Source organism: Pelodiscus sinensis, chromosome 6 (genome assembly GCF_049634645.1).
Source record: "Pelodiscus sinensis isolate JC-2024 chromosome 6, ASM4963464v1, whole genome shotgun sequence".
In the NCBI taxonomy this organism is placed as follows: domain Eukaryota; kingdom Metazoa; phylum Chordata; order Testudines; family Trionychidae; genus Pelodiscus; species Pelodiscus sinensis.
This window is the reverse complement of record NC_134716.1, coordinates 3,537,939-3,551,561: the sequence shown is the minus strand read 5'-3', so window position 1 is coordinate 3,551,561 and position 13,623 is coordinate 3,537,939. Positions and strand designations below refer to the sequence as shown.

Genomic DNA, 13,623 nt, shown 5'->3' with positions numbered 1-13,623 from the left:
TCCGTTAAAAGCATTTCCGGAAAATCAAGCCAATCTAGACGCAGCCACAAGGGTCTATAACAAAGATGGGTGAGTAAGATTCACCAATGCATTGGAGCAGATTGTGCTGCTCTGGGTTTATGTTGTATGTAACCAGAGTAGTGCAAAGCTGCTGAAATGTACTGGCCAATCTGGTTCAGCAATATTTACATTAGTGATAGCTTGGTTTCATCTACAAACATAGAATGTGCCCTCAAGAAACAATTTGTATTACGTAAATTCAGAGACAAAGCCTCAACTATAGGGATGTTCTGCTATAAGAATAAATAGGAATTTCTCAAAAAGTCAGGCAATTTCATTAGGCTTTTCATTAACTTCTTAAGACAGCTTAACTTCTTTCAAAATCAGATGCCCAAATAAATCTGTTAGTCTTCCAGGTGCCACAGGATTCCACAGCACTCCTCATTGTTTCTGCAGACACAAATTAACATGCCAACCCCTCTGATTATTTGATATGTTAGTGCTTAATAAATAACAACATGCACTGAAGCTTTTGATAGTTGGTCCTTGCAAAGATTAGATGAGCTGATGGACTGCTCCGATATGCAGTTATTATTTGCTTATGATTAGCCCAACATATACTAATGCATTGTCTGTAGGGAACAGAGATTATCTGAGGTGAAAGCATATAAAACAACTTTTGTTACAAACACCAAACACTAACCATGTTAATCTTCTACAATGAGACCTTTTGTTGGCCTGTTCTGTGTAGGTCATTTTGTCAGCTGTTTCGCCATAAAATTCTTTTTCAAAATGAGGAGCAATAAGGATACTTGAAGCTGCTAATCCAGTTACCATTGTTAGCTGTTCTGTACGGAGGATATGCAAACTTGTCAACAGAAATACTGTACAAACGAAGGTGTGCAAAACTGAAAATCCCACCCACTTACATAAAAGTGTCATTAAAACAATTCTACTTAAGTCAAAAGCTTGTATTGTTTGATGGCTAACCACATAGCACCGAAGAAACTCCACAAAGTTCAGAAATTCCCTGATGGAAGGATTCAGACAAAATTCTCCCTTCTTCTCAACCCCTGCAGGGAAAGCAATGAGCTCACTTCCCAAATGCTGTAGTTCTTCAAATATCTAAATCAGTGGTCCCAAACGAGGTGCCCACGGGCGCCATAGCACCCACCGAGGCATTTATGTGTGCCCGCCGGGTGACCAGGGCTGGCCTAAGACATTCTTGCACCCCGGGCCCTGGGCGTGTGGCGCATGCGCAACCCCCGCCCCGGGCACGCAGTGCATGCACGGTGCCAGCCCCGGGTGTGTGGTGCATGTGTGGCCCCGCCTCCAGGCACCCAGCAGCCCCAAAAAGTTGGGGACCACTGATCTAAATGGATCTTGAGGGACCCTTTAAAGGCAAAGACATCTACACTGGCTTCTGGAAACCTGTACTTCTCCAATTCCTCATCAGTTTAGTTAACACAAAGATGGTACCTGTACAACAAACAAATACTGAGATGTACACTGCAGATTTATAGGCAGCACTATGTCAACTGGGCCCAAGAAGCTCCAGAGGTAATGGGTAGTAAGAGATCTGGGCCCAAACAGCACCAGAAATAATGGGGAGCAGAGGAAAGCAAGGAAATCCAATCAACTGCCATCCCCCACCACTAAAAAACCTTATAATGACAAGCCAAAGAATCTCTTAAACATCCTAAAGCAGAAGTGTCCACAGCAGCAAATGGAGAGCACTTCAACAAGTACTTTCAGAATTCTTGTTTTTTCTAATTAAATTATTTTAAATAGCTATATTATAGATGAGTAGGCAACATTTCTCGGTAATGCAGAGGTTCTCAAGCTTTTTGGCCCACAGCCCAGCCTACTCAACACAGTCCTTTCCACAGACCACCACCCAACCACCCAAGATGACAAAAGAAGTGAAGGGGATGGAGGCGTGGGGTCTGGCCGGAAGGCTGGGTGCAGGAGTGGGCTCAGGGCGCAGGGGGTGTTGGTGGGAGGTAGAGTGCAACACACAGAGCTGCTTCTTCCCCCTACAAGCTGGATTCAGCCCGTGAGGCCCGTGGCTCCCCCCACCTGCAGCAGGAAGCCAGTTTTGCTGCTCCAACTTCGCAGGGAGGGGGCCGCAGGGTTGATGCACCAGTGTGTGTGGGGGTTGAATACACACACACACCACACTTTGAGAACCACTGCTGCAAAGCTATGGAAGCCAAAGGAACTACACTGATTTGTGTAAGACGATGCATAGCATTTAACAAAGTTGTCCTTTGGCTTTTTTAAAAAAATTACTCAGCCATTTGGATTTAAAACTTATGAACCTCATGCACCAAGTTAAGAGTGAGTGAGGATGATGGATGGGTTCTTTAGTTTGGGTTGGGATTTATTTTGTTTTGTTTTGTATTTTGCTTCCTATCTTGGGAGCTTTGGGAGCAGGTGAGTAGTAAGGGGGTTTTTTTGGTTTGGTTTGGGGTTTTTTTGCTTGCGTGTGGTCCCCGACGGATTTTTCTGTGGGTCAGTGACCGCTGACTGAAAAAAGGTTCTCCCCCTCCCTGTTACAGAACAATGAGGGTATGTCTACCCTGGAATAAAAAGCCTTTGGCAGGGTCATGCCGGGTCTAAGTCAGCCAATTTGGGCTCACAGGGTTAAAGTTCCTGTCACTGGAAATCAGAATGCACCTGGATTTATCCTCATGTAAATTCAACTCTTTAGTGAGGCTTACTCCAATCAGTGAAAGCTGGGTGCTAATATATGATTTTTGAGGTGACCTCTTATGGGAATTATTTGATGTTATTTATTATCACACGGACTATAAATTAGGGATGTGAATGGTTAACCAGTAAACATTACCCTTACCAGTTAGGGTAATGCTTACCAATTGTGGTTAACTGGCTGAGGGGCGCTCCAGCCCAGCCAGAGCAACCCCTCTATGCCGTGGGCATGGCCAGGGGATGCTGGGAGCTGCCCCCATTTGCAGTTCACCCAGGTCAACCCTGCCACGAAAGGGGACTGCTCCAGTCCAGCCATGGAGAGCAGCAGGGTTACTGGCCACCCACCCCGTTAGTTGATTAACTGTATTTTAAATAAACAGGATTTTACATCCCTTCTATAAGGAGACATGGAAGAAGAGAATCCTAAAAGATGCACCTTCTCCACAATACAATACATAGCCTGAATTGTAATCCCCTGCTTACCAGATTAAAGGGAAACTCCTAGACTCATTCGACAAACAGTTCAGGGGCCTGGCATATAGGACAAAATGCACTGCAAAGCTCCACACGTCCTGCAGTTATTTTCTAAATGCCTAGTTTCTTTTCATACCTGAACTGCCTGGTTCATAAACATAATCATCAGGAGTAAATCCAGATTCAAGCAGGGCAGTTCGACATGCACTTCTAACAACTTCTTTCGCTAGTTCCCTGAACTCTGCTAGACGGCTTGCCACCTGAAAATTACAGTACACATAAACAACCATGTACACCTAACTTCTAAAAGAACACGTAAGGAACTTGAAACCAATGAAAAGTGTTTACCTCATCCAGTTGTTTGAACTGAGTGCTTCTAAATTCCTCCAGCGTGTATGTGTAACCTTTCTCAATGCGACAAAGTCCCATGTCACTGATTCGGTAACACATTTCTTGAACATTAAGCACCGCAGGTCGCAAAGACTGCCAAATAACAAGAACAGTTTATCAAGAGATAGTTCCAAATAAAATCCAAACAAAGGCTTCAGTTTAAGACTTTTTGGAAATTATTACTTTATTATCTTATTTTATGTTTGATAATATAGAAACAGGATTCCTACTAGTTGATCCTAAATTAGGACAGAACTCCCTTTGAGAAGACTCATCCATATTTTAGCAATTACATTAGCTTTCTACTTCTGCCCTACTCTGCGCTGATTAGGCCTCAGTTGGAGTAGTGTGTCCAATTCTGGGTACCACATTTCAAGAAAGATGTGGAGAAATTGGAGAGGGTCCATAGAAAAGCAACAAAAATTACTGAAGATCTAGAAGACATGAACTATGAGGGAAGACTGAAAGAATTGGGTTTGTTTAGTTTTTTAAAATAGAACACTGATAGCAGTTTTCAAGTACCTAAAAAAGATTGCTACAAGGAAGAGGGAAGAAATTGTTCTCCTTGAACTCTGATGATAGGACAAGAAGCAATGGGCTTAAATTGCAGCAAGGGAGGTTTAAGTTGGACATTAGGAAAAACTTCCTAATTGTCAGGATGGTTAAACATGAATAAATTGCCTAGGGAGGTAGTGGAATCTCCATCACTGGTGATATTTAAGAGCGAGACAACATCTGTCAGGGATTATCTAGATGGTGCTTGATCCTGCCGTGAGGGCAGGGGACTGGACATGAGGACCTCTTGAGGTCCCTTCCAGATCTACTGTTCTATGAGTCTATGATTCCTTCAAAAATATCATCATTAGTAAATACATACAGCATTAACAATGAACAAGTTCTCCTGCAAAGCTTTCCGGCATGCATTGATCTTCTTGGAACGGACATTTTTCCTCCATTCTGTAAATGATTTCAGTTTGCAAAAGATAGCAAATATGGGAATCTTAGTAAATGTTTTGTGATACAGATATTCCTGCTCCCAGCGATCTAGTGGCATGAATTCAACTTCTCCATCACAGGTGTGGATAACTGCATTCTGGCTAATGGTGTAGTAGTCATTTTTGTTGATGCAGTCATAGCTTACAATTCTAAAAATAAATGCAAAATTGATTTTAACACAGGACACAAATGAAGTCATCCATCTCCAGTAAAATGTATAACAAAGCTAAGGAGGCAGTAGGCCCATTAAGATGGCTTTGTGACCGTCTTCTGCTGCTAGCTGCAGCAGGAGCAAAAATCTGTTCTCAGTTGTCTTTCCAGTTCCCCCTTTAGGGGCTGATTCTCCACTGTAATACAGTGAGTAGTTTGGGTTTTTAAATTCCCAGCTTGTAGTAAGAGGGTAAGGAGGGTGCAGCATTTTTTAGTTTCAGACCAGAGTACTAAAGGACAATCCATCAGCGTTCCAGTTATTCAAATTCAACATCACAGCCACCATCCTACTGAGAATAACTGAATAGGACTCCTTTTCCAAGTTTTTCAATACCATCCTTTAAAATCAGCCCAAAGGATTTCTGTAGAATAACACGAAGCTCTCCCATTACACCTGAAGTTTAGTAAGCTTCCTCCGTAATACTGTCAGCACAAGGAGCCAAAGAATCCAGAAATTAAATACTACTATTGGAACAGTGATGTGAATTTCTTTCAATTCATGTTGTCTTCATTAGGGCAGGTCTCTATTATACTAGAAGGTTGACTTACAGTAAATAACACGTAAATACGTAAATAACATAGCTGGAGTCCGATGTACCTTAAGCTAAATTTTGCCAGCAGCCCCACAGTGGGAGATCAATGGGAGAAACTCTCCCATTGTCTTTCCTTACTCCTTGCAACTTCAAGGAGTTCTGGAGTCGATGGGAGTATTCTCAGCATTTGATTCAGCGGGTCCTTACTAGGCCCATTAAATTGAATGCTGAAAATCAACCTCTGCAGAATCAATCCTCCATTTATTATAGACATGGCGTTAGCTTTTCTGGAGAAAGTACCCAGTGATTAACAAGAGACACTATTTGTAGCTAGATGGCTATTCTTCATCCTTAATGGTTTCCTTGTATCTATCATATTACAAGTGCCAGATAAAGTACTAGTTCCTCAGCAGGTATATACCAGTTTATAGCAACTAAAGGGATCTGGACCAATCCATCAATCACTCTACAGCCAGACTGTCATTAAGATATGGACTTCTTGGGCTTGACAACACTCCTGAAACAGGTGTTCATCTCCTTATCTGATAACACACGTTTCGCTATATTGATAACCTGTGAAGAATATAGGCCTAATAGTCTCTTTATATCTGACTACAGTTATATTAAAAAACTAAAAAGCAACTTTCTGAAAGAGAGACACTTTAAATAACAAGTCTTTTTACAGAATTAAATGTTAAACTATAAAGAGAAAAATTAAGCAGAAGACAATAAGCCAGTATTTTTAAAACAGATGCATAAATATATAAAAATTGCTCATTACAAATTTATTGTTAAAGTTTGGATGCGTAATCTGAATAAACAGCTTGAAACAAAATAACTCACTTCAAATTAAAAGTGTCATATTTAATTGATGATTTAGGAAATGCTGGAGTCATGTACAGGAATCCCAGATTTTGGTTTTCACATATTATTTTAATGATTTTCAGAGGGTCTGTAATGTTAGCTTTAATTACATCTTCTGTGTCGTTAAAAGCATACAAAGGTGGAGAGGCAGAAGATTTACAGGCACTTGGCTTTAGAGCAGTACGTAGCTGTTTGGGAGGAGAAGGAGCTAGTATCTTACTGGGGCTTTGCTGCTGTACCTTAACATAAAAGCAAAATAAAATATCAGTTTGCAGAAAAAATACATCCGGCCTAACAAAATATCCTTATGTCATGACAATGCCTTTTTATAACATCTTTAATTCAAAGACATTAGTAATTGCAAATTAATATGTAAATATAAAATCAGAGTCCAGAGAAATGAATGTGAGGGGCAAGGAAAGAAGGAAGCAATCCCTTGAGAAAATCCATTCTACAGGTTAATGCTGGATCTAAGTCTCAGTAAAGATGCTTGTCAGGGCAAAACTGAGAACAGAATAAATACAACTATTTTTCTCATGGTTAAACCATGCTCAGAGGCTGTTGCCTTTCTAGCACTGTTCTCTATACCTGTCCTTTCAGCCTGAGGGCAACTGGTCAGAAGTGACCACCCTTTCTTGAGTTTCCAGGTAATCTCAAAAGCTGAGGCATCACTGGGATGCCATGGAATTGTGGGAGTACAATGAAGGGCACTGGAATCAGAGTATGGATGGACCTGGTCAAACTCCCTGACACTGCTCTTTGTGAGCCAGACAGATTCCCATGAACAAAGGCAGATGGCTCCTCTCTTTGCAGGTTCTAGAAGTGGGAGCCTGTAGTGCTTTCAAACACCACAGAATCTCAGCCCCTCCAAAGGAAAATTTGTCTCACTTTCCCTCAATCTATTTCCTACAGGTTTCTCTGAACAGACCAATGTGGGCCAGAGTAATTATCTCATGTTAAAAGATTGCCCTCCTTCGTTACACAGAAACTCCACTGACTTCAACAGAAAGAGAAGTACACGAATGGGGGGCCCATCGCAGCAATGATTTGGGTCCTTAGTCAATACCTTTTCTCGTACATGCTCTGGAAGCTTGGCTAACGAAGCCATCGGTTCCATGGAGGCAGGCCATTTTCTTTTCTCCGCTGCGGGAGAAGGCTGTAGTAATGCACAAGCTAATAAATGCTCTCTGTTCTTTTGGTAGATGTATTCAGGCTGTTTATGATGCTGATATACCTTTAAAACAGGCTTGAGGGAGGAAAATATATGAAGTAGAGGAAATTCATGATTAATTTGAAGGACAGGAATAAAAAAAGTAAAATTGCATAGTCATCTGTTAGAGTTGCATGCTTTGCTGCTGAGCTGGCAGGTGAGAGGAATGGCACAAACATTGTGTCTATCCCTGGACCTGCAATGTTATCAGATACTGACCCTCAAGCTACATTTGATTGTTAATTTGCCTGAATCACTCCTCTTCCTCACTGTTTTAACAATTTCATATCAACAACAACTTCCCCTTGACAAGATTAATTTGGTGCTGCAGGCAGAGGAGCCCAAGTAGTACCCTTATGGTATTAGAAGTAACTTAGTCAGGCAACATTCATACTTTCAATATCCTCAACCATACCCATAAAGCCTAACCTTACAACCACGGCCTGTCTTGATCGTCAATCCCCTTAACATTGCCCATTTCCTGCTGTCGGCAGAAAAGTCTCATTGCAGCCCAAATGGGCACAGTTTAGATGAACTGGAACTGTTAATGGGACAAAAATAAATGATCTTGCCAGAGCCAGGTATAGTGTGGAGAAAGCCATGAACTGTATCTGTAGCCTTGTGCCTATTCAGCCTGACCACAAGCAGACCCAGTCCTGAGCCCACTGCCCACAGTCAAACCACCTCAGTTCTGACCTGCAGTTTCCTTTGTTGACTCAACCAATGGGGTTAAAATATGCAAATGAAGTGGAATAAGTGAGTGATGAGTGGCAGAATTGCCTATGATGTCACAACGTTCCTCTGCCTGCAACGCTAAATGGGACTGTATGGCTATCAGGTCTTTCTCGTGTTCTGGTTTTCCTTCTGAGCATAGAAACGTGGACTGAAAGGACCTTTGCTAATCAGCATTTTTATTAGATGAAGATGTGCTTTTAAAAAAGTGCTAAAGAAAGCTGTTGTATTTTCATGTATTACTTAATATTGCATATATGAAAAATTGCAGGCCAGATCCTCAGCAGGTGTAGATCACTATAGTAACGGGCACTTCAGTTAAGTTACAACAGCTTTCAGAGGCTAAGGATTTGGCCCAGCATTTCTAGTTTTGTAGAAGAATAGGCATATACATCTTACTAGAATTAATGACTGAGGGACAAAAGTTCATTAGATTGTAAATGTAATAGCTCTCTTTGACAGATCAGTTTAAAAATCATATTTCTCGTGAACGTACCAATGGTTCCAGTTTTATGGCTTGCTGTCTGTTTCTTGCTTTTTCTTGTGATTTTGTGCTATGTATGAATTTAAGACTTTGAGGATTTGCTGCTATCTGTTTTGGTGCCATACAAACGAGTCTTTCCCTCAGCTTACTAGCATTAGTAACTGAAGCAGGAAGTTCAACACTTGTACATTCATTGTTTCTGCCATTTACAGTAGATGCTGATGCAGTTAAAGAAGGCAAGGACAGCTTCTTAGACATAGTTACCTAAAAATAAAGCATACATGATTGTTATAGTAAAACAAAGGATGGTGTATCCTTATTGCAAATCTAAATCCATTTGGTTGCAGAATTTAAAATGTCCAAATATTAACCAACTATCTCAAAGAAAAAAAAATTATCACAGCCAACTAGACTTTAATATAGAAGCGAGATACCAACCTGGTAGAGGCTAGTGAGCATGAAAGGATTTTGAAAATATTTGGTTGAAAGATATTACCTTCCTCAAATCCTTCCTCTTCTCTACATTTGGAAATTATTCTAATGAAGTTATGTAACAATTAAGACACTGCCCTTCCGTCCTCAAGCAGCTCAAGGGGGCAGGGTTGAAAGGCAGATAGCCATTCTTACATCATTTATCTTCTGGTCCACCAGAAGACCACTCATTGCAGGTCCACAGTGATTAGGATCTCATTGCAGAGAGGCATTGGGCAAGAAGAAGAACAAGCCTAAAGGCATGGCGACATATTTCCTTCCTACCCAAACCTCAGCAGGGATTACATAAATAAATTAATGAGTCACAATTGGTAGCTAATTGGTATTTACTCATTCAAACTCCCTTGTGGCAGGCGTTCTGACCATCAAGAACCCAGAGGAACTGAACAGAGCAGGAATGAATTCACAGAGTCCTATGCAGATACAAGATTTGTATCTGCGTGCAATCTGTGATCCGCAACCATGGTCCATGGATGTAAAACAGCAGGGCTCTATGCATTCAAGAGCTCTTTGATTTTTGGCCTAACCGCCTTCCCTTTCCATTCATCAGTTCTGTGGAGGTGTGAGGAGGATAATATAAAACAAACAGCATTCTTTCTTTTCCCTCAGACCACATCCTTTATTCCATTTCCAGCACTCCACCTAGCCAGTTTCAGGAGATCTGAAATGTGGATACAAAAGAAACGAGGTGGAAAGAGCAAAGTGTCTCAGGTTTTGGAGCTGTACATGTAACAAGTACCCCAGTACTACACAAATTCAAATTGTTCCATTTTCCATGGATTTTAACCAGGGTAGAGGCAGCACAGGAACTGGGAACCATACAAACCAATTTTAAAAGTTAAAACTAAAAAAGAAGACCACATTGATTTCAATTGGGCACTGTTACTCTTCAGGAGAAATACACAACAATTTATAAATCAATTTCACTGTAACAAGAGATCTTGGCAAAAATTCAAATTCTCCACCTCTACTAGTGGTGGAAAAAAATTCACCCTATTCCCACTGGTAAATTGGCTAACCAATTCACTCTCATTGAAGAGAACTTTATTCAGATACAGCAGAGGAGGAAGAGGATATGATCCTCTTGAAATGCAGATAATCTGGTATAGGGATTACATACAATGAAGCACCATCACAGTAGCCTCCCCAGGAATTGAAATTAGGGGGGTGTTTGAATTTACATGGGGGGATGTCAGGGCCGATGAGGGGTGGGACAGTGAGGGGGAAGGTGGGCTGTACGGCACCATAGTTCATAAAACTGGGGGGAGGGGTGTTTGGGTAAATTCAGGGGGGGTATACACCACCATGGGGGGGGGGGGGGAAATCCCTGGCACCATGCACACCTATAGCTTTATAAAAGGAATAATAATCACAGGCCTGGGTGAAAGTTAATGAGTGTGCTAACCACTCTTTTTCATGCTAAATGTGGAGGCAATTAAATCTGGTTGCAGTGTAAATAGCCAGAGTCAATAGGAGCTGTAAGAGGCTCCATGGAGAAACTGAATCAGGCTAGGCCACTTGATCCCAGCTGGTTGCAAGCACAGAGGGACAGGGTTTGTTTGATAAACTGTGTGGCTGTGTCTAGACTGGCCAGTTTTTCCGGAAAATCAGCCGCTTTTCCAGAAAACTTGCCAGCTGTCTACACTGGCCGCTTGAATTACCGCAAAAGCACTGACTTCCTACTGTAAGAAATCAGTGCTTTTTGCGGAAATACTATGCTGCTCCCATTCAGGCAAAAGACCCTTTCGCGCAAAACTTTTGCGCAAAAGGGCCAGTGTAGACAGCTGAGATTTGTTTTGCGCAAAAGCGCGTCTAGACTGGCCACGGACGCTTTTCCGCAAAAAGTGCTTTTGCAGAAAAGCGTCCGTGCCAATCTAGATGCTCTTTTCCGAAAATGCTTTTAACGGAAAACTTTTCCGTTAAAAGCATTTCCGGAAAATCATGCCAGTGTAGACGTAACTGTGTTCAGGAAAACTGGACTTTATATATCTTTTTTGTAAACCAACATGTTTGCACCAAAGCAACACCTCACCCATATAGTCAGTTTCTCCTCCCTGAAACAAGCCAGCCAGGCTTCCCAGGGGGGTTAATCCTTGGGCCAAAGGGGGCAGTCAGATGGAGCTGAACAGACTGTTTTTGTGAGATGCCCATGGGTTGGCCTCTAAGGGACTGGACAGGCTGCATTTCTATTCTATGCAGGAAGGGGGGTGCTACCCAAAAACAAAAGCCATAAGGAAGTTGTGCCAAGGGTCACTGTTCCCATCTTCCTCTAAATTACCCCCCGGGGCCAGAGATGCGAGAGGGTCCTGGCCAGGGGTGTCCTGGAAAGGGGGTGTGTGTGGGGGGGGGAAACAGGGAGGGGCGGGGAAATCCGCTAGGGGGTGGTCGGAGCGGACAAGGGAGTCCCGTGGGGAGGGGGGTTGAGCGGACGGAGGGCGTACGGGGGGGCGGAGCGGGCGGGGGATTCCGGGGGGGAGCAGTCAGAGGGGTCCTGTACTGGGGGGCGGAGCGGGCGGGGGGGTCCCGGGGAAGCCCGGCGGGGGGGTCCCGAGGAGGGGGGCGGAGCGGGCGGGGGGGGTCCCGAGGAGGGGGGCGGAGCGGGCGGGGGGGGTCCCGGGGAAGCCCGGCGGGGGGGTCCCGGGGAGGGGGGCGGAGCGGGCGGGGGGTCCCGGGGAAGCCCGGCGGGGGGGTCCCGAGGAGGGGGCGGAGCGGGCGGGGGGGTCCCGGGGAAGCCCGGCGGGGGGGTCCCGGGGAGGGGGGCGGAGCGGGCGGGGGGGGTCCCGGGGAAGCCCGGCGGGGGGGTCCCGGGGAGGGGGGCGGAGCGGGCGGGGGGTCCCGGGGAAGCCCGGCGGGGGGGTCCCGAGGAGGGGGCGGAGCGGGCGGGGGGGTCCCGGGGAAGCCCGGCGGGGGGGTCTCGAGGAGGGGGCGGAGCGGGCGGGGGGGTCCCGGGGAAGCCCGGCGGGGGGGGTCCCGAGGAGGGGGCGGAGCGGGCGGGGGGGTCCCGGGGAAGCCCGGCGGGGGGGGGGTCCGGAAGTGGGAGGGGGTCCCGGGGAAGCCCGGCGGGGGGGGGGGGTTCCGGAAGTGGGAGGGGGTCCCGGGGAAGCCCGGCGGGGGGGGGTTCCGGAAGTGGGAGGGGGTCCCGGGGAAGCCCGGCGGGGGGGGGGTTCCGGAAGTGGGAGGGGGTCCCGGGGGTCCCGGCCGCTGGCGCGGGGCCCGTCACTCACTCGCTCCCCAACTCTCGGCTCGCGGCGAGTCCCCGGTCGCCTGGCAACAGCCCCGCGCGGGCCGGGGCGGGACGAACGGTCTCCATGGGAACGGCGGCCCGCTCGCCTCAGCCAATGCCCCGCCCCCCCCCGCGCCCGCAGCAGCAGGGGCACGAGGCGCAGCGCGGTCCCGGCCCCGCAGCAGCGCTCGGGCGCAGAGCCCAGCCCGCCCAGCATCCTGCCCCTCATCAAGTGCTCGCCCCGGGCTGCCCATGCCCGGCCCCTGGCCAACCGAGCCATCGCCATGGCTGCAAACGTGGCATAGTCAGAAAGAAAAGGATGCCCAGGAAATCAGTGGCACTTGGGGGGAGAGATGAGCGGGGAAGCAGCTGCTTGTCAGGTCAGGGGTGGGGAGCCAGGCTCTTGCCCCTGGGGCAGGCTGGAATCCAGAGCACAGGGGGCTTCCTTCGCTCCAAAGCACCTTCACCCAGAAGTGATCCCAAATGTCCGGACTGTGCCGTGGGCTCGCTGAACGAGTGTACATTTCACTCACATGTGGGGGAGTCATCTAGCCGGCCTTCAACAGCAATCAGAGGCGACATCCTGCCTAGTTAGTGGTCAGCCTTCTTCTCAATCCATTGCAAGTAGCAGAGTGCTGAAACTTCCTGTCATTTCAATCAAGGAGCATGTGATGAAGTGGTAGTGCTAAGCTTATCCACGTACCTTTTATACAGGTTAAGCAGGGCCGACTTATCCAGTAGGCACAGTGCCTAGGGCCCACAAGACTTTCAGGGGCCCACGAACATGTTTTAATGTCTTTTAAAATCAGAAGGAAAAAAATGAACTGTTAGGGTTGAAGAAAATGTTTTAATTTTTTTCTCACGTCAGAAAAAAATGAAACTTTTAGGGCCCACGAAAATCTATTACATTTTGCCTAAAGGAGAAAAAAAATAAAATGTTGAAGTATTTCAAGTTATATCAGAAATAATTTTTTAATTTTTTTTTTTTATGGAGGAAGGGGCCCACGAAGGCAAAAGTGCCTAAGGCCCACGAAAGTCATAATGCGGCCCTGAGGTTAAAGGTTAATCCCCAAACCCTAGCCAGCATGCAATGCATTTGGAACCCTTTTAGAAGCATGTGCTTTCTGCTGCTAAAGCACACGGGCAACACCTGGTGTCACTGTGTGGATACTGCATACTTGGAAAACTCCATGCATTAGCTAAGTTAAACATTTGTTTTAGTGGAGATGTACACAATGTTTGAATCACTCTGTTATTATCAGTGACCCTAAAAGAATGTTTATTAAATTACCCCCCATCCCAC

At 45.6% G+C, this 13,623-nt stretch overlaps 1 protein-coding gene across 5 annotated transcripts in view; it reads right to left on the bottom strand.

The window, feature by feature from the left end:
- DNAH6 (dynein axonemal heavy chain 6) overlaps positions 1-12,570 on the bottom strand; it is a 145,513-nt gene extending 132,943 nt beyond the window's left edge. For 2 of the 5 annotated variants that reach the window (XR_012904573.1, XM_075931311.1), the window contains exons 1-8: positions 12,322-12,570; positions 8,618-8,869; positions 7,246-7,425; positions 6,159-6,418; positions 4,454-4,721; positions 3,535-3,669; positions 3,323-3,446; positions 704-848 (exon numbers count right to left, since the gene is read on the bottom strand). Coding sequence is in view for 4 of the 5 variants with exons in the window: in XM_075931311.1 (XP_075787426.1) it covers positions 704-848; positions 3,323-3,446; positions 3,535-3,669; positions 4,454-4,721; positions 6,159-6,418; positions 7,246-7,425; positions 8,618-8,869; positions 12,322-12,549 (1,592 nt within the window). In the remaining variant the exon portion in view is untranslated. Of the gene's footprint in view, positions 1-703; positions 849-3,322; positions 3,447-3,534; positions 3,670-4,453; positions 4,722-6,158; positions 6,419-7,245; positions 7,426-7,818; positions 8,584-8,617; positions 8,870-12,321 lie in introns of those variants that run through there. The other 3 variants (XM_075931312.1, XM_075931313.1, XM_075931314.1) reach the window with 3 other exon arrangements.
- Between the last annotated feature and the right edge of the window lie 1,053 nt (positions 12,571-13,623).